Source organism: Lathamus discolor, chromosome W, assembly GCF_037157495.1.
Source record: "Lathamus discolor isolate bLatDis1 chromosome W, bLatDis1.hap1, whole genome shotgun sequence".
Lineage (NCBI taxonomy): Eukaryota > Metazoa > Chordata > Aves > Psittaciformes > Psittacidae > Lathamus > Lathamus discolor.
In genome coordinates, this window is record NC_088908.1 from 25,183,927 (window position 1) to 25,206,867 (window position 22,941).

Sequence of the window (22,941 nt, forward strand, 5' to 3'; positions counted from 1 at the left end):
GGACACCTGACCCAAACTGACCAAAGAGGTATTCCATACCACAGCACATCATGCCCAGGATGTAACGGGGAGTGACCCGGAAGGGCTAGGACTGCAGAGCTGGAGGAGGTATCGGTCGGTGCTCTGCTGGGGGGAGTGGGGTGAGTTATTGGTTGGCTGGTGTTGAGGTGTTGTATTCTTTCCTCTTGTTATTTCCTTTATCATTATTATTATTGGTGGCAGCAGTAGTGATTTGTGTTATACCTTAGTTACTAAACTGTTCTTATCTCAACCCGTGGGAGTTGCATTCTTTTCGATTCTCCTCTCCGTCCCTCCAGGAGCAGGGGGAGGACAAGAAGGGGGGGGAGTGAGTGAATGAGGTTTGTGGTTGGGTTTAAACCACGACATAAAATAAAATCTAAAGTATGCATAACATTTAATTAAATTATTAAAATCCTGTATTTGACATAACAAATTTTAAGTACCTTTTGACAATCTTTCATTCTGCTTAAGCATATTTCAAGTCAGTAATTTTTCCTTTTCTTCCTTTCTGTAAGTGATCTACACTAGTGGTTTAGAGCTGGAACAGTGATTACTGTTGCTTTAAGAGAAAATGCCTACTGGCAGCTAATAATGCTATTTAATAACAACTGCCTACTGCCTTGTTAAAAGACAGAGTCTTTTCAGAAGTTATTAAATCCAGCTCCTGCAGCTGGCCAGGGATGTTGCTTTTTGCGTCTCAGTGTCACAAGTTCTGATGTCTGTCACGATGCCCCAAATACCCAATACTACCTCAATCTCAATGTTAATTAAAAGGGGTTTTGCACATCATAGCTGCAAAAAAAGTTTCTTCTACTCTTGGAGGAAAGAATAAGTCTCACAGAACTCCAGAAGTTACTTCAGGAAGCTTCATTCTTTTTTTAACCTTCAGCACTCAGTAATCACGTCAGCTTCTCCATAGTAACAGGAATAGTGAAGAAGGGACAGTAAAAAATAAAAAATTAAAAAAAAAAAAAAAACAAGAAAAGCTTGAAGTAAATCGAGGTCAAGGACATGAAGCAGGCTTGAAGTTCCTGCTGTGCTGTTAGAATTAAGGCAGGCTGCCACAGATCTCCATGAACAGCTTTAAGTTAATTCCACCTTCCAGTTGAACTGAACTTACAAAGCAGGTTCCAGCTCTGCTGTGACAGAGGCAGAAAACTTCAGGTAATCTCACTGTTCCTCCAAAGATCCAGCTGCAGTGAGGCCTCCAAGGCAAGGATTTTACCTTTGCTAAAGCTGACATCTGACCTCACCACATCAATGTTTGCAAGGAGAGGCACACCAGTCATCCCTTCAAAGAGAGATATTACTCTCTGCATCTGCTTCTTTCCTCTCATTCTCATGTTTACCACCTTACAATTGTACTTGGAAGGGAAAAAAGCTTGTCTAATCTCAATTATCTACAAAGATACCAGAAGAATAGTAGCTTAACAGTAACAATAATCAAATTTTCTAAAAACCTGACATCCTGGGTTTAGCAGTAGCAGTCACTTTTCTCAGTCTTAGTAGCTGGTGCAGCACTGTAGTTTTAACTTTCAGCCTGGGAACAATGCTGATAACACCAATGTTTTTAGTTGTTGCTAAGTAATGTTTACTCTGACCAAGAACTTCCTGAGTCTCATGCTCTGCCAGGAAGGAGGGGAAGTTGGGAGGAAGCAGAGACAAGAAACCTGACCCAAACTAGCCAAAGAGGTATTCCATACCACAGCATGTCATGGCCAGCATATAAACTGGGGGCAGTTAATCGGAAGGGCTAGATCACTGCTCGGGTCCGGCTAGGTATCGGTCAGCGAGTGGTGAGCAGTTGTATTCTCTTCCTTGTTATTTCCCTTATCATTATTATTACTAGTGGTAGCAGTAGTGGTTTTTTGTTATACCTTAGTTAATGGAGTGTTCTTATCTCAACCCATGGGAGTTACATTCTTTCCATTCTCCTCCCCAATCCTCCAGGAGTGGGGGGAGGAAGGGGGGGAGTGAGCAAACAGCTGCATGGTTCTGGGTTGCCGACTGGGCTTAAACCACGACACCTGAAAAGCAGCAGATTGATCACATTTGATTACTTGGTAAATAAAGAATTGGCTGGATGGCCACACACAAAGAGTTGTGGTCAATGGCTCAATGTCCAGTTAGAGACCAGTAATGCCTGGTATCCCTCAGAGATCAGTGTTGGGACTGGTTTTCCTCAACATCTTTGTTAGCAACATGAACAGTGGGATTGAGTGCACCCTCAGCAACATTGCTGATGACACCAAGCTGTGTGGTTTGGTTGGTATGCTGGAGGGAAGGGATGCCATCCAGAGGAACCTTGACACGCTCGTGAGGTGGGTTGATGACAACCGAATGAAGTTTAAGCAAGCCAAGTGCAAGGTCCTACACCTTGGTTGGGGCAATCCCAGGCACAGCTACAGGCTGGGCAGAGAAGAGATTCAGAGCAGCCCTGTGGAGAAGGAATTGGGGGCGTTGGATGATGAGAAACTGAGCATTAACTGGCCTCAGTATGCACTCACAGGCCAGAAACCCACCGTATCCTGGGCTACATCAAAAGAAGCTTGACCAGTAGGTTGAAGGAGATCCCGCCCCTCTACTCTACTCTCGTGAGACCTCACTTGGAGTACTGTGTATAGGTCTCGTGTCCTCAACATAAGAAGGACATGGAACTGTTGGAAATAGTCAAGAGGAGGGCCACGAGGATGATCAGGGGGCTGGAGCACCTCCCATATGAAGACGGGCTGAGACAGTTGGGGCTGTTCACCCTGGAAAAGAGAAAGCTGCATGGAGACCTCAGCAGGCTTCCAGTATCTGAAGGGGGCCTATAAGAAATGCTGGGGAGGGAATCTTCATTAGGGACTGCAGCGATAGGACAAGCGATAATGGGTTCAAACTTAAACAGGGGAAGTTCAGGTTATATCTAAGGAAGAAGTTCTTTACTGTGAGGGTAGTGAGGCACTGGAACAGGTTGCCTGGAAAAGCTGTGAATGCTCCATCGCGGGTGGTGTTCAAGGCCAGGTTGGACTGAGTCTTGGATGATATGATTTAGTGTAACGTATCCATTTTTCCATGGCAGGGGGGTTGGACCTAAATCATGTTAAGGTCCTATCCAACCCTAACTATTCTATGATTATAGTAAAATCGAGCTGTATTGACGAAGCAGGAAATAGAAAACAGTAAGGGAAAACATTAAAGTGTTTGTTTTCTCTCTATTCTCTTGCCCAAACTACAGCCTGCCTTAGCTTGACAACTCTCCTTATGTATTACTCATCCTCTTACAGCTCTTGCCTTCCTGACATGCAAGAGCAGCTGGTTTCCATTCTCTTTCCTGGCTCCTCTTGGTTTGATCCCACTAATTTTTGCTCTCATCAAGACAGAACAAGATTCAAGACTGAAGGGCTCTAAAAGAAGAAAAGAACAAGACAGCAGAAACTACACCAGTGAAACAGAAGAGTGACTCCCTGCCAGTAAGAAAAAGGTGAGAGAAAATAAAAACCAGCCTGTACAAGAAAGCAGACTGTGGCATCTGATGAATCTCACGGGTAATGTTGCCCACAGCATGGGACAGTGAGGTACAAAATTATATGCCCGCAGCTTGCAAAGCCTTTTCCTGAAACACATGGGGGAAAAGATCCCTCCCTGCTATTAAAGTATCAACTAAGAGACAGATAAGCTCTGTGAACAAATGCACAGAACAAACATACACTTAAAGCTTAAGTACCCACAGAAAAGATAACCTACAGAAAGGAAGGTGTCGTGGTTTAAGCCCAGACAGCAACCCAGAAAACAACACAGCTGCTCGCTCACTCCCCCCCTTCCAGAGGGATAGGGAGGAGAATCAAAAGAATGTAACTCCCACTGGTTGAGATAAGAACACTCCAGTAACTAAGGTATAACAGAAAACCACTACTGCTACCACAAATAATAATAATGATAAAGGAAACAACAAGGGAAGAGAATACAATTGCTCACCACCCACAAATTGATACCCAGCCCGACCGAGCAGTGATCTAGCCCTTCCAGGTAACTGCCCCCAGTTTATATACTGGCCATGACATGCTGTGGTATGGAATACCTCTTTGGTTTGTTTGGGTCAGGTGTCCTGCTCTCTGCTTCCTCCCAACTTCCCCTCCTCCCTGTCAGAGCATGAGACTCAAAAAGTACTTGGTCAGAGGAAACATTACTGAGCGACAACTAAAAACATTGGTGTTATCAGCGTTGTTCCCAGGCTGAAAGTCAAAACCACAGCACTGCACCAGCTACTAAGAAGGAGAAAAAATGACTGCTACTGCTGAACCCAGGACAGCATCCACCCCTTATTCCATACCATTCACGTCACGCTCAGATCCCAAATTTTCAATATACCATCACTCTTATCTCATAGATATATATATAGACAGATACACATCCACACACACAGAGAGAGGTCATTGCTTAGTTCATGGACCAATCCCCATAAAGCTGCTGAGTCCATCCAGTCCATGATGTCAGGCTCCAACTCTTGTAACAGTCTTTCAGAGCAGGGGAGGCTGTGTGCAGTGTTGGATCATTGCCTGCTGATGATACTGCAGAACTCATCTGGTTTCATCAAATTTCATTCTTTGTTGGGATGATGGTCAGAGGGAAGTCATGGGCAGTCGCTGGTGACCTGAAGACAGGTGGGCTATAAAAGTGCTACATGGCAGACAACAGCATGCAATTAAGTTTATTGGCTGTTTTACCCTAAAATCAAATCCCCTTGAGGTACACATCAGATTTCCCCATCTTCCCGCATTACCCACCAAGTATATCTGGGTCCCTGAGCAAAAGCAATCCCACAAGTGGGTTTGCCTTCACCTGAAGCAGGAATAACCCAGACTGTCTTCCCCAGCAAATTCTTCATGTGCACCACAGGAACTTTATCCCCTTGTACAGGATGTAAAAGTTCTGACTGGGCTGGGCCACCCCTGTTGGCAGATCCTCTGGTGTTGACCAACCAGGTAGCTTTTGGTAAATGTGTACCCCAATGTTTGAAAGTCCCATCATCCACTGCTCTCAGTGTATTTTTTAAAAGCCCATTGTACCGTTCAATTTTCCCAGAGGCTGGTGCATGGTAGGGGATGTGATATACGCACTCAGTGCCATGTTCTTTGGCCCAAGTGTCTGTAAGGTTATTCCAGAAATGAGTCCCAATGTTTGACTCAATTCTCTCTGGGGTGTCATGCTGCTACAAAATCTGTTTCTCAAGGCTCAGGATAGTGTTCCGGGCAGTGGCATGGGGCACAGTGTAAGTTTCCAGCCATCCGGTGGTTGCTTCCACTACAGTAAGCATATGGCACTTGCCTTGGCAGGTTGGTGGGAGTGTGATATAGTCAATCTGCCAGGCGTCCCCATATTTGTACTTCAGTCACTGTCCTCCATACCAAAGAGGCTTTAACTGTTTAGCTTGCTTAACTGCAGCACGTTTCACACTCGTGAATAACCTGGGCAATAGTGTCCATTGTTAAATCCACCCCTTGATCACGAACCCATCTGTATGTTTCATCTCTGCCCTGATGGCCTGAAGTTTTATGGGCCCACCAGGCCAAAAATAATTCACCCTTATGTTGCCAATCTAAGTCCATCTGAGCCACTTCAATCTTAGCAGCTTTATCCACTTGTTGGTTGTTCTGGTGTTCCTCAGTAGCCCGACTCTTGGGTACATGAGCATCTACGTGGCATACCTTCACCACCAGGATCTGCACCCAGACAGCGATATCCTGCCACAGTGCAGCAGGCCAGATGGATTTACTTCTGAAGCCACTCAAACCCCTATATAGGCTGCCAGTATCTCTTTCTCAGTTGGAGTATAGCTGGTCTCACATCCTCTGTATCCCAGACTCCAAAAGCCAAGGGGTCAACCTTGAGTCTCCCCTGGTGCTTTTTGCCAGAGGCTCGAGGCAGGACCATTCTCCCCAACTGCAGCATAAAGCACATTTTTCACATCCTGCCCCGTCCGGATTGGTCCAGGGCCTACTGCATGAACTATCTCTCGTTTAGTTTACTCAAAGGCTTGTTGCTGCTCAGGGCCCCATTCAAAATCATTCATCTTTTGGGTCACATGATAGAGAGGGCTTACAATCAAACTATAATTTGGGATGTACAATCTCCAGAACCCCACAACACCCAAGAAAGCTTCTATTTCTTTCTTATTAGTTGGTGGAGATGTTATTGTTATCTTGCTGATCTCATCTGAGGGAATCTGGCGACATCCATCTTGCCATTTTATTCCCCAAAATTCAATCTCCTGTGCAGGTCCCTTGACCTTACTCTTGTTTATGGCAAAACTGGCTTTCAGCAGGATTTAGATTATTTTCCTCCCTTTCTCAGAAACTTCTGCTGTATCACCACACACAGAAATGTCATCAATGTACTGCAGGTGTTCTAGAGCTTGCCCCTGTTCCAGTGCAGTCTGGGTTAGTCCATGCACATGGTAGCACTGTTTCCACTCCTGGGGCAGTCAGTTCCAAGTGTACTGGACATACCTCCAAGTAAAAGTGAACTGTGGCCTGCACTCTGCTGTCAAAGAATTGAGAAAAATGCATTGGCAATATCAATTGTGGCATATCACCTGGCTGCCTTTGACTCCAGGTCATAATGAAGTTCTAGCATGTTTGGTACAGCAGCACTCAATAATGATGTGACTTCATTCAGGCACGATAGTCTACTGTTAGTCTTCATTCTCCATTAGACTTTACCATTGGCCATATAGGACTATTAAAGGGTGAGCGGGTCCTACTGATCACTCCTTGGCTCTCCAGTCTACGGATCAGCTTATGGATGGCAATCAGGGAGTCTCAGTTGGTGCGATATTGCTGCCGGTGCACTGTTGTAGTAGCGACCGGCACTTGTTCTTCGACCTTCAGCAACCCCACAACAGAAAGATCCTCTGAGAGACCAGGCAACAAGGACAGCTGCTCAATTTCCTCTGTCTCCAAAGCAGCAATACCAAAAGGCCATCGGTACCCTTTTGGGTCTCTGAAGTACCCTCTCCTGAGGTAGTCTATGCCGAGGATGCATGGAGCCTCTGGACCAGTCACAATGGGGTGCTTTCACCACTTCCTCCCAGTCAGGCTGATTTCAGCCTCCAGTACAGTCAACTCTTGGGATCCTCCTGTCACTCCAGAAATAGAAATGGGTTACACCCCTTGACAGCTTGATGGCATCAGGGTACACTGTGCACCGGTATCTACTAGAGCCTTATACTTCTGTGGGACTGATGTGCCAGGCCATCTGATCCACACAGACCAGTAAATCCGATTGTCCCCTACCTCCACCTGGCTGGAGGCAAGGCCCCTCTAATACTCATCACATTGGTCACTTACATCTTGTTGACAGGGATTAGTCTTTATCACAGGAGCTGAAGTCAAATCAGCTCTTCCACTCCATCTGGGAACCTGCTCACCAGAGACTGAAGCCACAGCTTTCATGGGATGACCATCCTTGACCTTTGTTCTCCAATTCACACACCCATTCCTCCAGAGCTGAGGCAGGTTTTCCATCACAGTTCCTCAGGTCTTCTCTGTGATCCCTCAGGTAAAACCATAGGGTGGCCCACGGTGTATACCTCCTACATCCTCTCTCCCAAGCAGTAGGATGCCTTTTGATAATAGCTGAGACGTGTGTTGGTACACGTAGGGAACTGGACAGATTGGATAGATCATCTCTCAATTAGAATCACAGAATAGTTAGGGTTGTAAAGGACCTTATAATCACCTAGTTCCAACCCCCCTGCCATGGGCAGGGACACTTCACACTAAACCATGCCACCCAAGGCTTCATCCAACCTGGCCTTGAACAGCACCAGGGATGGAGCATTCACAACTTCTTTGGGCAACCCATTCCAGTGCCTCACCACCCTTACAGTAAAGAATTTCTTCCATATATCCAATCTAAACTTCCACTGTTTAAGTTTTAACCCATTAACCCTTGCTCTGTCACTATAGTCCCTAATGAATAGTCCCATCCCCAATATCCCTATAGCCCCCCTTCAGATACTGGAAGGCTCCTATGAGGTCTCCACACAGCCTTCTCTTCTCCAGGCTGAACAGCCCCAACTTTCTCAGCCTGTCTTCATACAGGAGGTGCTCCAGTCCCCTGATCATCCTCGTGGCCCTTCTCTGGACTTGTTCCAACAGTTCCATGTCCTTTTTATGTTGAGGACACCAGAACTGCACACAATACTCCAGGTGAGGTCTCACAAGAGCAGAGGGGCAGGATCACCTTCTTTGACCTGCTGGTCACGCTCCTTTTGATGCAGCCCAGGATACAGCTGGCTTTCTGGGCTACAAGCACGCATTGCCGTCTCATGTTAAGTTTCTCACCGACCAACACCCCCAAGTCCTTCTCCACAGGGCTGCTCTGAATCTCTTCTCTGCCCAACCTTTAGGTGTGCCTGGGATTGCCCCAACCCAGGTGTAGGACCTTGCACTTGGCATGGTTAATCTTCATAAGGTTGGTATCAGCCCACCTTACAGCGTGTCAAGGTCCCTCTGGATGGCATTCCTTCCCTCCAGTGTATCAACTGAACCACCCAGCTGGGTGTCATCAGCAAACTTGCTGAGGGCACACTCAATCCCACTGTCCATGTCACCAACAAAGATGTCGAACAAGACTGGTCCCAACACCGATCCCCGAGGGACACCATTCATTACTGGTCTCCAGCCAGACATTAGGCCATTGACCACAACTCTTTGCATGCAGCCACCCAGACAGTTCTTTATCCACTGAGTGGTCCACCTATCAAATTGATGTCTCTCCAATTTGGAGACAAGGATGTTGTGTGGGACAGTGTCGTATGCTTTGCAGAGGTCTAGGTAGATGACATCAACTGCTCTACCCCTGTCCACTGTCTGAGCTCCTGAGGCAGTTTTTCCACAGCTGAAGTGATGGCAGGGGTGAGATTGTCTTCGAACTCTTTGGAGTTGACAAATCATTTCATCCACTGTTGGTGGTACTATGTCATGCCAGGTTATTGCTGCCAATGAGGGAACATATGATGACGGTGCATTCTGTATAAATTTCCACTACATAGGTCTTACGTTCAACTTCATCTGGATCTATAGGTCCTTTCCCGTCATCCTGCTTGCGATAGATCATCTCTACAATGACTGATTCCCTCAGAGACTGGATGCCTTTCTCTAGAGTAGTCCACTTGGCCAAGCAACTCATAACATCATCCTTGTATGGAAACCTTTCTTTCACAGCTGCCAAGAGCTGCCTGCAAAGCCTGAGGGACAGTTTCTCTTTTGTAATTGCTTTGTCAATTCCCCCTTCTCTAGCAAGTGATCCCAGCTGCTTAGCTTCCCTACCTTACAGTTCATGACCTTCGGCCACATTGTCCCAGCATTGGAGCAACCAGGCGATGATATGCTCCCTTTTGTTGACAGGTAAAATCTTTTCACATATTCCGTAGCTCAGATGAAGTCCAGGGTCGAGAAGTCACCTCTTCTTCCTCTGATTCACATACTAATAATACCTGTTCAGATGCTGTTGGTGGTGAGTACATTGTTTCTTCATCTTGCTTCATCTTTCTTGCCCCTTTTTTGCTTTTCCCCTTGCGTACGGGACAACTGATATTGGCACGAATTGGTCCTCTGGTTTAGCTGCAGTGATTATCACTGCAGTTGGAGTGGGTGCAGTATCTGTTGTTTGGGTAGCTGCTCTACTTGTCGCTGGGGCTGATGTAGCTGCTCTACTTGTCGCTGGGGCTGGCGCGGCTGCTGTATTTGGAATTGGAGTAGATTGCTGTAGTTGGAGTTAGAGTAGCTACATTGTTGGTTGCTTTGCCATCAGATCCAGAGACATTTTTTTCCCTTTGAAGGTACTGGATAGTGTTGAATAGGGTTTTGTAAGCATAGGCCAAGCCCCAGCACATTGCCACGTTTTGTCTCTCTCTGGTATGACCAGGATGACAACATACCTCATTTAAGTATGTTACTAATTTTTCTGGATTTTGCACTTGTTTAGGGGAGAAGTTCCAAAGCACTGGAGAGGCCCCACTGGCCTAGGTACTTGCCCATACTATCCCACACACCCTGCCACTCATGACTGTCCAGCCTCGGGGAAAATCTCTTTGTCCTCCTGTATCGTTATCTAACCCTAGACAAGGCCCAAACCCAACCCTGCTTAACTTTTGAGATCAGACAAAACAGTCGTCTCTCAAATGAAGAGTCAAAACTCTCAAGTGAAGCTGTAAATAGTCTGGTGGGGGGGGCTGGGAAGGTAAGGGAATGTCTCACAGGTTGTCCACCTGAGTAGGGGAAAAAAGATGTGTAATTGCTAAACATTTCTGTTACATACCTCCCAAAGCATAGAGGTGGTGACCACACTGGGAACATAAGCCACATCACTTTCATGATCAATAAGGCTATTGTATTACAAGTCATTACCATAAAGTACAGTGAAACAAGAACCTTAGCCCAAGCCCCCCAGCCAATAAACACTAAAACAGCAAATACCAGCTGTAAGTAAGGTAGGACATGCTGAAACTCTGAGATCAAGAGCAACAACTTTGAGAGCCAATAAATCAGCACTGTGATGAGTGCCTATTAATCTGAAACAATGAATGCTTATCATAAATACAGTTAGACACACTCTGGTCAGATCTGTCGTTAACTCAACCCTTCGTGCCCCACATCGGGCACCACAAAGAACTGTCACGGTTTAAGCCCAGCCGGCAACCGAGAAAACCACGCAGCCGTTCGCTCATTCCCCCCTCTTCCTCCCCCTGCTCCCGGAGGGATGGGGAGGAGAACTGAAAAAATGTAACTCCCACAGGTTGAGATAAGAACAGTCCAGTAACTAAGGTATAACACAAAATCACTACTGCTACCACCAATAATAATAATGATAAGGGAAATAACAAGGGAAGAGAATACAACCGCTTACCACCCACCGACTGATACCCAGCCCAACCCGAGCAGTGATCTAGCCCTTCCAGGTAACTGCCCCCAGTTTATATACTGGCCATGACATGCTGTGGTATGGAATACCTCTTTGGTTTGTTTGGGTCAGGTGTCCTGTTCTCTGCTTCCTCCCGACTTCCCCTCCTCCCTTTCAGAGCATGAGACTCAAAAAGTCCTTGGTCAGAGGAAACATTACTGAGCAGCAACTAAAAACATCGGTGTTATCAGCGCTGTTTCCAGGCTGAAAGTCAAAAACACAGTACTGCACCAGCTATTAAGGAGAAAAATGACTGCTACTGCTGAACCCAGGACAGAAGGATAAAACCTGAGAATTCTTATCAAAACTTCAAGACCTTGAAATTCATTTTAAGAGTTAAAAAAATGCATTTTGCATTTTTTATACAACATCAAACAGCAAACACAACATCGTACAGAGACAAAAAAATGGAAACAAATCTAAAGTTTTTGGAAAGTACTAACCAGTTACTGATATCAGCTGTGAAGCCCTCACCTCCATTTCCTCCCGATGAGACCTGTCTCTATCCTCAAATTCACGAGTTCGCCGCCGAGCTTCTTCAAAGGCTTGTTGTGCCAATGCATCCTCCTGCTAACAAGCCAGACGGAGTGACACAAGAGGCTACCCTTGTTTCTGTCAGATCACATTCCTTTTGAATATTAGAGATCACTTGACAGGAAAGACAAGAATGTCCTACAGAATCTCCTAGAACACAGGTGAGTTCCATCAAATGCCAATGGGGAGGGAGGGGGGGTGGGTGGGGAGGAGGGGACTATGGACGGGGGGGGGGGGGGGGGGGCAGGATGGGGAAAAGAATATAACAAATGGTAAAACCCTATTCATCCTCCCCCATATGTAATAAAAAAAGACTTAAAAAACAACCACCCTAAAGTAAACTGCTAAAATAGACCAACCAGTTGAATTGTTACAAGTTAGACATAGCTTTTCAAATACGTCAAGATGTACTAATCCATAGCATAGTGTTAAATCATCCACAAAGTTGTAAACTACAGATGATTCCCGCCCCTAATATTTTTATGTAATTTAAAACAGTAGCTTAACTACAACCTCTTATTTCTGAACTTCTATACTGTAAGTTTTCTTTGGAATTTGTACTCAAAGTGCAGGCAGGAAACAAGCACATTAGAATGCATGATCACTACCTGTGTTTCCTTCCAGAACAACAATGTCTAAGGCACAGTAGCTGTGGGCAGACTGTCTTACCTGTGCTCTCTCTTCATCAAATTCCAGGCAGCCCATACCATCCAGTCTCTGAAGATCTATCCAGCCTTTCCAGATTACACAAACACCATTAAGAATCATAGGTGCCTTCAAGTACACCTGAAACAAAAGCAAAACACATGCTATGAAATTGAAAGCATTTGCACACATGCCTGCACAGTGACAATACTGATGCAGGAAGCTTCTATACATATTCTCAGAACTTCCAAGCCAGCTGGTAACATGAGACTCCACTTAACAGCTTCTCCTGCCTCCTTTCCGAGAATGCATTTTAACTGAGTAATGTAACATTTGCCTCCTGCACTGGATGGAATAAATTTAAGATGTGTTCTCATTTTATGAACTGGCACACACCAGGATTTGGTTAGAATTCAGTTACTGCTTTCAGTTAAAGTAACTTTTTCTTGTCAGCTTACCCCTGTGTCACAAAGAAAGCGGCATGCTGCCAGACAGAGAAGCCTTTATGGCACATTCAAATGGTTAAACCAACACATGCTTTCCTACTCTCAAGCAGCACTGGATTTTACCCCAATACACAAGCTCTTTCAACAAAGAACAAGCACCAGTTTCAGTCCTCCTCAGATTTACCAACTAGTCAGAGTTTAGTAAAACATACTATACATACACACACCATGCTAAGATTAGGCTTCCCATATCTACCCTAGTATTTGTGAAAATGCTTTTCAAAAGAAGCACTACCTGCAGCATCAATGTGCCTTCAGTAGCAACCCAGCTAGGCAGGGGAATTTTCACACAGCACCTCTTCCAATAGTTCTAAATTCATTCTATGGCAAATCCTCAAAGCATAATTGATGTTTAGCACTATGGTGCATTTCAAAGCACCCCAAGTGTGCTGACTTGCTCCGTTCCACACTCATCAGCTAAGGTCATTCAAGCAGAAAAAGCAAAGGTTTTGAGCCACAGGAGGTAGGTAAGCCTTCCTTACACTAAGGCTGTCATAGTAAAATTAAGTACTGAACAACATAAAAGGCAGTCCATGAGTGGAAGGGAACAAATAAAACCAACTGACAAGCAAGTAATGTTATTTGCCAAAGAAAATACAGATTTTAATCTCCAAGCTTGATTTTTACAACTTATCACACTTCAGTATGAAGTGACATACTCTGGAGGTTTTAATTAGTACAACACGCAGTACCTTAATAATGAAGAAATAATATTAGTTCAAGCATATCTTCTTTCTATCAGCATTCCTACTGCAGGGTCTCCACTAAGAAGAGCAGAGCAGTTTTCTGTCCTGTATTCACAGACTAGCTATGCATGTCATCACACCTATGTCTTCCATGACAGCATGCTATGCAGGGCACAAATCTACCAGCCAAGAGCCTTTGCAAGCAGAAGTGTCAGAACCAGCATGAGAAAGATGTGGATTACCAGGAAATCATGTCCCACTGTCATGGTTTAAACCGATCCACACAGCTCGTCCACTCACTCCCCCACTTCTTGCCCTCCCCCTACACCCAGGGGGACGGAGAGGGGAATCAAAAAGAATGCAACTCCCATAGGTTGAGATAAGAACAGTTTAGTAACTAAGGTATAACACAAACCACTACTGCTACCACCAATAATAATAATGATAAAGGACATAACAAGAGGAAAGAATACAACACCTCAACACCAGCCGACCGACAACTCGCCCCACTCCCCCCAGCCAAGCACCGACCGATACCTCCTCCAACCCTTCAGTCCCCCAGCCCTTCCAGGTAACTCTCCTTTACATCCTGGGCATGACGTGCTGTGGTATGGAATACCTCTTTGGTCAGTTTGGGTCAGGTGTCCCATCTCTGCTTCCTCCCGGCTTCCCCTCCTCCCTGGCAGAGCATGAGCCTCAGAAAGTCCTTGGTAAGACCAAACATTTGAGCAGCAACTGAAAATATCAGCATTATCAGTGCTGTTCCCAGGCTGAAAAGTCAAAACACAGTGCTGCACCAGCTACCAAGAAGGAGAAAAATGACTGCTACTGCTGAACCCAGGACACAAGAGTAGACAGTTGTGTAACTAAGCATTATTATATATAACGTGTATTACACAGAATTAGTTTGCCCTCACTTTGCACCCTTATTTTCCACACATTGGCACAGCCACAGGTAAAACATCACATATTGATATCTGCAAGCTTTACTAGCTTAAACCAGCTAAATTTTTTGTTTGGGTGACTGTTTTACATAAGTCACATTTCACCTCAAACTACATCTTCCATTTCAAACTCTGATTACAAATCCAAGTAGCATTACATTTTTCTAATTAAACATGTTACTTCTTCATTGTAATAGGCTTTTAGTGTTAGAAAAAGTTCTGCTTGCTGACTGAACAACCAGCAAGAGTAAACACCTCCTGGCAGATTATCTGAATGGAGGATGAACAGCACCATTAAACTTGAGAAGGTGCTGCATGAATATGCTAGGCCTCTAAGCTGTTGAACTGTTTGTGCTTTCTCTGCCTACCAGCTCACTTGATCTCAAGGACACTTTCAACAGTGTCTCACCTGGCTTTTTGTACTCTCAACTAATTCGATATTGCTTTTAACCTGCATTTAAATCAGCAACTCCCACCTCCAACTTCTTGGGAGCTAGCTTTGTTAAAAACAGGCAGGGACATAATTCCTGTAACACCATTTGTTCATATTTTAAAAAGCAAGCTTGATTTGAATATAGAAGCAGAAGATAATTCTCAATGACTTTAAAAGAAAAAGCTGCTTTATTTGAGTACAAAACGCAAAACCTGTTTCACATCCTATTTTAGTCCTCTAGTAAGTCCTTATCTCGCAACACCAGGGTATTTAACTGATGTGCTATAGGTATGCTATCTGTACGCTCCATCCACACACATCCTATAGTTACAGAATGTTCCTTCTCCCTAAAGCAACCAAGCCATTTCCTCCCCCAGAGATTGCATGCAGTCCTCACCACCCACTGACTAATGAATCAACATGCTCACAACAGCCACTACCACAAATGAGACCAACTTCATCCCCCCGGGGAAACACCAGTTCTCAGTGAAACAGTGCAATCCCCTTCTGTGGAATAAGTACAAATTAAACTTATATTTAAAATGTAGCATTGATCACACATAAAGGAAAAAAGGACTTTCAGGGAGAAGATGCAGCTACACCTGGTATGCCAGGAATGTGCACGCCACAACGGCTCCCATGGCAACCTTGACTAAGGATGGAGCAGAGTGGAAATTCTGCAGCCACACTCTGTCCTAACACCAACAGAGATGGGAATTAGGTGGCACTAGAAACTGATAAGCTGCATAATTGCTACCCTGAGCCAACAGTCTGTCATCTTTTGACAAAATGCTGTCCTTTGTGCGAACTTTGCTTCATTATAATGCTTTTTTAACACATTATAATACAAAAACACCTCCATCTCTAATGCTACCCACCTCCAAAGTGGGATCACCCCTCTTTGAATTCTTTGTGGTATATACCTTTAAAAGCAAAGTGAGTTTTATACCAATAATAATAAAGGTATGTATGACTAGAGTCACTCAAGCTCCACCTTGAAGGAAAAAAAATAGTATAAAATGGCCCAACAAAGGGGGAATATTGGGGAAGACATCATTGTGGACCAGTCAAAGAAAATTCCATTAGCAGATTACCCTTGACTCCTGGGACCAGTCAACGGGCTGGACCTACCCCCACCCCCCACCCCAAGGGATGCCTTTGGGTAAAACTTGCACTGTATTAAGTGCTTCCCTGGGAAAATCAGGAATCTCTATAGTTACTTTTCACTTTTTACTTTTATATTTTAAAGCCAGGCTGTGTTATTCATAACTTTATTGCATGTTTGTGTATAACTTATTATTTGCACGTGCTTTTGCAAACAGTGTATTTATCACCAGCAATCCATAAGAACCTGTATCTTTTGCTTTAATAAACTGCACTGTTTAAGTAGCTAATTGTAATAGTTCTCTCATTGAATGCAATCAAATCCTTCAGTGTGGCTGTTAGTTCATGAGCACGATTGGACTGAAGGTGCAGTGTGCTATTAGCACATCCAGAATTGTGACTGTTCAATATACTGAATGCAACCAGTCTGACAGTGGTAAATTGGGCATCACTCAAAATCTAAGCCTAGCTACACCCAGCCCCTCTAATATCTGTGGGCCAGCTGGAACACAAAGGGGTTTATTTTCTGCCAAATTATCTTGCCTTTCTCCTGTTTTCATTTTCCCAGCACACTGGAGCAAAATGCATTCTTTCAGAGGAGGCTCAGTTCTGACTCAGCCTGCCTCACCACACACACATGTGCCCATTCACAACTGCTCAAACAAGCTGCCTCTCTTTTGCTTGAGCCAACTACATGTGTCCCAGTCTTGATCCCATCTTTCCCTGAATCACACCCCACTTTTAAACAGCTCAACAGCAGCCTCCCCAGTGACTTCAGAGGTGAAACACTGACCACTAAGAAAGGAACAGCTGTAAACATTTACTTCAAGTAAGAAAGACATTAAACTGGTTAAAGCTAACCTCATTTCAGCTTGTCTTTGCATTGTCTGTATACACTACTGAGTAAAAGGAGACTATTCAAAATGCTCAGAGAAGAAACTATGTATTCAACCATTTCCTTTAATGGATTTCTTAAAGAATATATACATTTTCATAAACAAAATGCAGCGATCTTGCCATACAGATTTGGCATAACTGTTCTGAAATATAAAGCTGAGTCAGTCCCCCCACTCCCAAAATACCAAGACTCACTTTCATATGATAATCAGATAAGGTTCACTAGTCAAACATGAAAGAAGCAGCAAGCTATTAAAACAAAACCAAAGATACAAAAAAAGCTTTTCTAAAACTTTAATGCACTAAAATCCTCTATTTGGAGAACAAAACACAATAGATACCTTCACTAGCGTAATAATTAAAGCTACAGCAAAAGCTGAGTACTCCACACCAGACTTCAAATACTAGTCACACATTTGAAAACAAACTAACAAAGAACCACCAAGTCATAGATTGAGTTCACAGCATTTATTAGACTAAGTTAAATTCTGAAGCAAAACCCTTAAAATACAGTTTTAACTGGGAATGAAACAGGAAATAGAAATAGTTGTAAGGAATCACATTTAGAAAGTCACTATGAAAGAAACATTTGTTAGTGTTTTTAATCTTAGAATAGACACATCACTGCAAATCAGAAGACCCAAAACTTCAAATTTAGATCAACCCTTCCGTCTCATGTTTCAAAGCATGTTACTATTCTTCCTTGAAACATGTTTAAGTTATTTTGAAAGCTACATCTTGACACAGCCTCCACTATGTGAAAATAAGGTTGTGTTAAAATTTGAACTTTATACTATGCTGTAAAAACACGAAGTGACACCTCCTGACCAAGCAAGAGTCTTTCCTGAACAGTTGTACTTGGATGACACAGCTATGGTTTTCAAGATGAATACAGCTCTAAATTTCTCAAGGGTGCCACCCATGTCAAAACTGTATCATTCCACCAACACCAGACCCTTACTGGTTGGACATTGCACTGCCAGGATGGCACTGAACACCAGGCTGAGCACAGCAGACCCTACAGAACGCAGCACCATCATTCTTCTACTTGTGACCTGTTCCCGCAGCTCCTCCTTCCTTTCTGTCTGTCCTGAGTTCAGCAGTAGAAGTCATTTTTCTCCTTCTTAGTAGCTGGTGCAGCACTGTATTTTGACTTTTAGCCTGGGAACAGAGCTGATAACACAAATATTTTAGTCTGACCAAGGACTTTATGAGCCTCATGCTCTGCCAGGGAGGAGGGGAAGCCAGGAGGAAGCAGAGACAGGACACCTGACCCAAACAAGCCAAAAAGGTATTCCATACCACAGCATATCATGCCCAGGATGTAATGGAGAGTTACCCAGAAGGGCTAGGGGACTGCAGGGTTGGAGGAGGTATGGGTCAGTGCTCAGTTGGGTGGGGTTGGGAGAGTTATCGGTCAGCTGGTGTTGAGGTGTTGTATTCTTTCCCTTTGTTATTTCCTCCATCATTATTATTATTGGTGGTAGCAGTAGTGGTTTGTGTTATACCTTAGTTAGGAAACTGTTCTTATCTCAACCCATGGGAGTTGCATTCTTTCGATTCTCCTCTCCATCCCCCCAGGTGTAGGGGAGGGCAAGAAGGGGGGGAGTGAGAGAGCAACTGTGTAATTTATGGATGACTTTTGTTTAAACCACGACAGTTCTTTTTGGCACCCAACGTGGGGCACGAAGGGTTGAGATAACGACAGATCTGACCGGATTAATAGTCACTCGTAACAATGCTGATTTATTGGCTCTCAAAGTTGTTGCTCTTGATCTCACAGTTTCAGAATGCTGTACATTACTTAGAGCCGGTATTTGCTGTGTTAGTGTTTATCAAGTGTGGGGCTTGGGCTAAGGTTCTTGTTTCACTGTACTTTATGGCAATGACTTGTAATACGGATGGGCTACGGCAGCAGGGCGAGATGGATGTGGCCGTGGACTTGTACATAGCCGTTCTGCTGCTCTTCACCATCCTGGACCTTGTCCTCACCTCCGTCTTCGTGAAGCTGTGGGGAGCCGAGGGGGAGCGGCCCTGGCCGAAGCACCCAGAGAGTGGCCCCGGGGACCAAGTTGCGACGGGAGGCGGCTGCCGAGCAGCGGGAAGAGGTGGCGGGAGGTGGCTGCAGAGGAGCCGAGAGCATCCCCCAGAAACCGCCCGCGGAGCCTCAGGAAGAGGCAGGAGTCCATGCAGCATTTCCCAGCAAGGCAGAGGAGGAAGATATGCACTCAGTAAAAGAGAAGCTGGTGGTGGGAGAGCCGGCAAGCACAGCAGCTACACCAGCCCCAGTGACAAGTACAGCAGCATCATTTGAGAGTTCTGAAGGTTTTGAATGGTCTTTGGGTACACTTGGGACCTGCCTGCTGATTATGATGGGGATCAGCATGCTGGCACACACACAGAGTGTGTTCTACCCACAGCCATTTTATCTGATCTCAAAAGTTAAGCAGAGTCAGGTTTGGGTCTTGTCTAGAGTTAGACAATGATATAGGAGGACCAGGAAACTGTCATAGCACAAAGATCATTAATATTATTATTACTTGCAATTTTAGACTACATAAATAATTTGAAGAGAGTCTGGTAACATCAGGAATAACCAGGCCTGCTATAGTGCATGAAGTGTTTTCTGGAAAAAGCCCTTTTCAACTTGCCAGTTTTCTTCTCTCCTCTGTGCTACTTACACACGCCATAACACCAAAAAAACAACCAGAAATATCTAAAACACAACTACCCAAGCATTCTTTTTCACAGACCACAAGAACTTTTGGAAAGAATGTTTAACAGTCAAAATTTAATAGGGTTACTCTATTTCATCAACTATGACAAATGTTGACTCAAGCAAACCCAGAAACATGACAAAGGTTAACTCAAGCAAACCCAGAAATATTAACAGTATTGCTTGCCAAGAGTCTGGATCCAGACTGTTACACTTAGAACAAAAGAAAAAGTTCTAAATACAGTCTTTCATACCACAACGTTTTCAGGTTACAAAAAGCAGTGTAAATACAAATTCACCAACTACCAGGAACAAAATGCCCTGAAGAATTTGTTGAAAAACACGATGGCCTGATAGTATGTATTTCAGCCTATTTTGAAGTATGCTTATACAAGTCACCTATTTTTACAAGTATCAGTAGCTTCATAAAATTTGGATGCAGCAGAACCCATTTTTACAATTCTAAGTAGTTAAAATAACCATGTATGGATTCACATGAAAAATGTCTTTTTAAGTAGTACTAGAGCTGTAACAATACCCCTCTCCACATGTTTTCTGTAGTACTGAAATACTACCATGATGATTGGTTTCTAAAACATCAAATAAAGAATAGCAGAAGTAGCATCCTCACTTTAGTGAAGGGACAGAATTTACAAGTCACTTTAAGAAAACCTGATATTCTCACTGTCTTTGGTGCCTGGTTGTTACATTTCTCCTGTGTAGTTAGCTCAGCTATGTAATCATGACTCCTTTTCAAACGGAGATCCATGTTTCATTAGATTATGCAAGTTACTGTTTCAATTAACTAAAAAACAAGTCTATAAACAAGAACAGATATGAAGCATTAAGGATGTCAGAATAAATGCAATTCAAATCTGTGAAGACTACAGCATTTTATTCCTGGATTAAGATCACTGGTCAGTATTTATGCTTAGAAGCTAGCAGAGAAAAATACCAAAATTCTACTGAACAGAAATTTTATTCAGTTAACAAATAAATCTCTATAGTTCATTCCAAAATACTGCAAATGCAAATGCAGGAAACATTCACTACACTTGACCAAAACCATCAAAAAAAACCCAATACAAAGAAAAAAGTAGGTAGCTTCTTGTATTCGCAGTGTCACTACAGAAAGGTCCAATGCCTCCCAACGTGAATTATCTTGTACTCAGACTCCCTCCATTTGCCTTCAAAATGACAAAGCCAACCACGTAGCTGAAACTGAGCAACAACAAAAATGCAATGAATAGAATATAATCTGAAAGGCAAATACATGCTGGGGTTTTCCCCTGTGAAACTTCACAGGGTCTTTCATCAATACATCTTTACCACTAGATTCTACATCAGAAAGACTGCTGGATTTTACGTCTACTCTCCTGAAATGGCACTCGTCAAAAAAGACCACATTCTTGCAACATTTAAAGAGTAATGTTTTCACAGCTAAACATTGCTAGGATACTGCTGCTGGTCTGCTTCTACAAGAATGCATCAATGTAACCAAAAATGCTTATGCTCACAAAAACAGTTAATTAACAGGGACAAAACATAGTTTTCTGCCACATTGATTGAATTTCTCAACCAAATTTGAAATTTCCATCTGGAAAATATATTCTTTCTTTTCAAGCGTTCAGAAAATAGTAGAGCAAAAAAAGGAGTCATAACTAGAAACTCCAGAAGGTTAGAGAGATTTATCTAAAACACAATTTACACACTATGCTACCTGTATGCAAAGAAAAGCTTATTAAACCTGTATTCTGGAACTGAAAATTTGAGAGGCACAACACAAATATATTCAATTAGAAAATACCAAATTTTGACAATGTAGGCAAGCAATTAATAAAAACCATCCAGGAACTGACCAGAGCAGGAGAAAGACAAGAAAAGTTGTCTCTTCTGCCCTTTGGCTTACATTACGTTCTTGAGCAGGATTTAAGTCTGTAAAATTTGCACAAACATTTATTTAACAATTAGTGCCATATCAAACCTTAAAATAATGCAAGTTAGTAAACCTTATGTCTTTTACATACCATAAGAACTAGAAAGCTTTCATCACCAAATAAAATTTTAGTGTCTGCCAATTATTTTGCAGAAAACTATCAGTTTCTGCACACACATCATTAGCAATGACTGAGAACTTTCCTTAACAGAATAATAGAAAGCAAACCATATCCTGGGTTGCATCAAAAGGAGCATGACCAGCAGGTCAAAAGAGGTGATCCTGCCCCTCTGCTCTGCTCTTGTGAGACCTCACCTGGAGTATTGTGTGCAGTTCTGGGGCCCTCAACATAAAAAGGACATGGAACTGTTGGAACAAGTCCAGAGGAGAGCCACAAGGATGATCAGGGGACTGGAGCACCTCCCATATGAATATCAGCTGAGAAAGTTGGGGCTGTTCAGCCTGGAGAAAAGAAGGTTGCGTGGAGACCTCACAGCAGCCTTCTAGTATCTGAAGGGGGTGCCTATAAGGATGCTGGGAAGTAACTCTTCATTAGGGACTGCAGTGATAGGACAAGGGGTAAAGGGTTCAAACTTATACAGGGGAAGTTTATATTGGATATAAGGAAGAAGTTCTTTACTGTAAGGGTGGTGAGGCACTGGAATGAGTTGCCCAAAGAAGTTGTGAATGCTCCATCCCTGGTGGTGTTCAAGACCAGGTTGGATGAAGCCTTGTGTTGGATGGTTTAGTGTGAGGTGTCCCTGCCCATGGCAGGGGGGGGGGGAACTAGATGTTCTTAAGGTCCTTTCCAACCCTAACTAGCCTATGATTAACACTTTCAGATGTATGCTTAACACCAAGTTCTCCAAACAGCCAAATCCTGGGGGGAAGGACCACAGAGACCACACACACACACACACAAACCCACACAAAAAAAAAAAACCACCAAAAACACTTCAAACTGCTTCTCTGAATGCTTTGTCTTGAAAGCACCATTATGTATGTTTCATTAACAGTCTGATACCATCTGAAGTGATAAGAAACAACAGCTTTCTGGTTTGCTATAACTAAACTCCTGGTAGCTTCTGCACTGTAAACTCACCAAGCTAGCAGGTTGTACAAGCACATCGCAGGTTATTGTACTCCAATTCCCTTAGCTGGCATCTGGACACAAGATGACTGCCCACTGCCCTCTACTCAAGTGAAAATGCTTGCCCTCAATATATTAAAATAGAGAGAAGCAAGCAAGTTTATTAAAGAAATCCCAAAATGTTTTTCAGTAGCATGAAAAAACATAGTTTTACTTTGTCTACATGCCTTCTTGGCTTAGTTTTCCTATTCTTAAGCATTCCTTAGGCTTATATTAGTTTTCCAAAAATAAGAAGTCCAATATTGCCTCTGCTGAAGAACCCCCTCCCTTAAAAAAGAAAAAATTGGCCAAAAAGAAGCCAAAAGATTCTCATCACCTCTAACCTGTTCTGTCAAACAATGCTGACTTCTCCTCAACTCCCATCAGGACATAAAAGGCCCTCATCAAGTGTTCCAGAGCTGCTTTCTTCCCTAGATTTT

At 43.6% G+C, this 22,941-nt stretch overlaps 1 protein-coding gene across 12 annotated transcripts in view; it reads right to left on the reverse strand.

Annotated features, from left to right (window-relative positions):
* LOC136004481 (core-binding factor subunit beta-like) overlaps positions 1 to 22,941 on the reverse strand; it is an 88,149-nt gene that overhangs the window by 46,439 nt on the left and 18,769 nt on the right. For 5 of the 12 annotated variants that reach the window (XM_065660997.1, XM_065661002.1, XM_065660999.1 and 2 more), the window contains 2 exons: positions 12,175 to 12,291; positions 11,415 to 11,541 (listed from right to left, as the gene is read on the reverse strand). In XM_065660997.1, the coding sequence (XP_065517069.1) occupies positions 11,415 to 11,541; positions 12,175 to 12,291 (244 nt within the window). Of the gene's footprint in view, positions 1 to 4,657; positions 4,684 to 11,409; positions 11,542 to 12,174; positions 12,292 to 22,941 lie in introns of those variants that run through there. The other 7 variants (XM_065660998.1, XM_065661000.1, XM_065661003.1 and 4 more) reach the window with 5 other exon arrangements.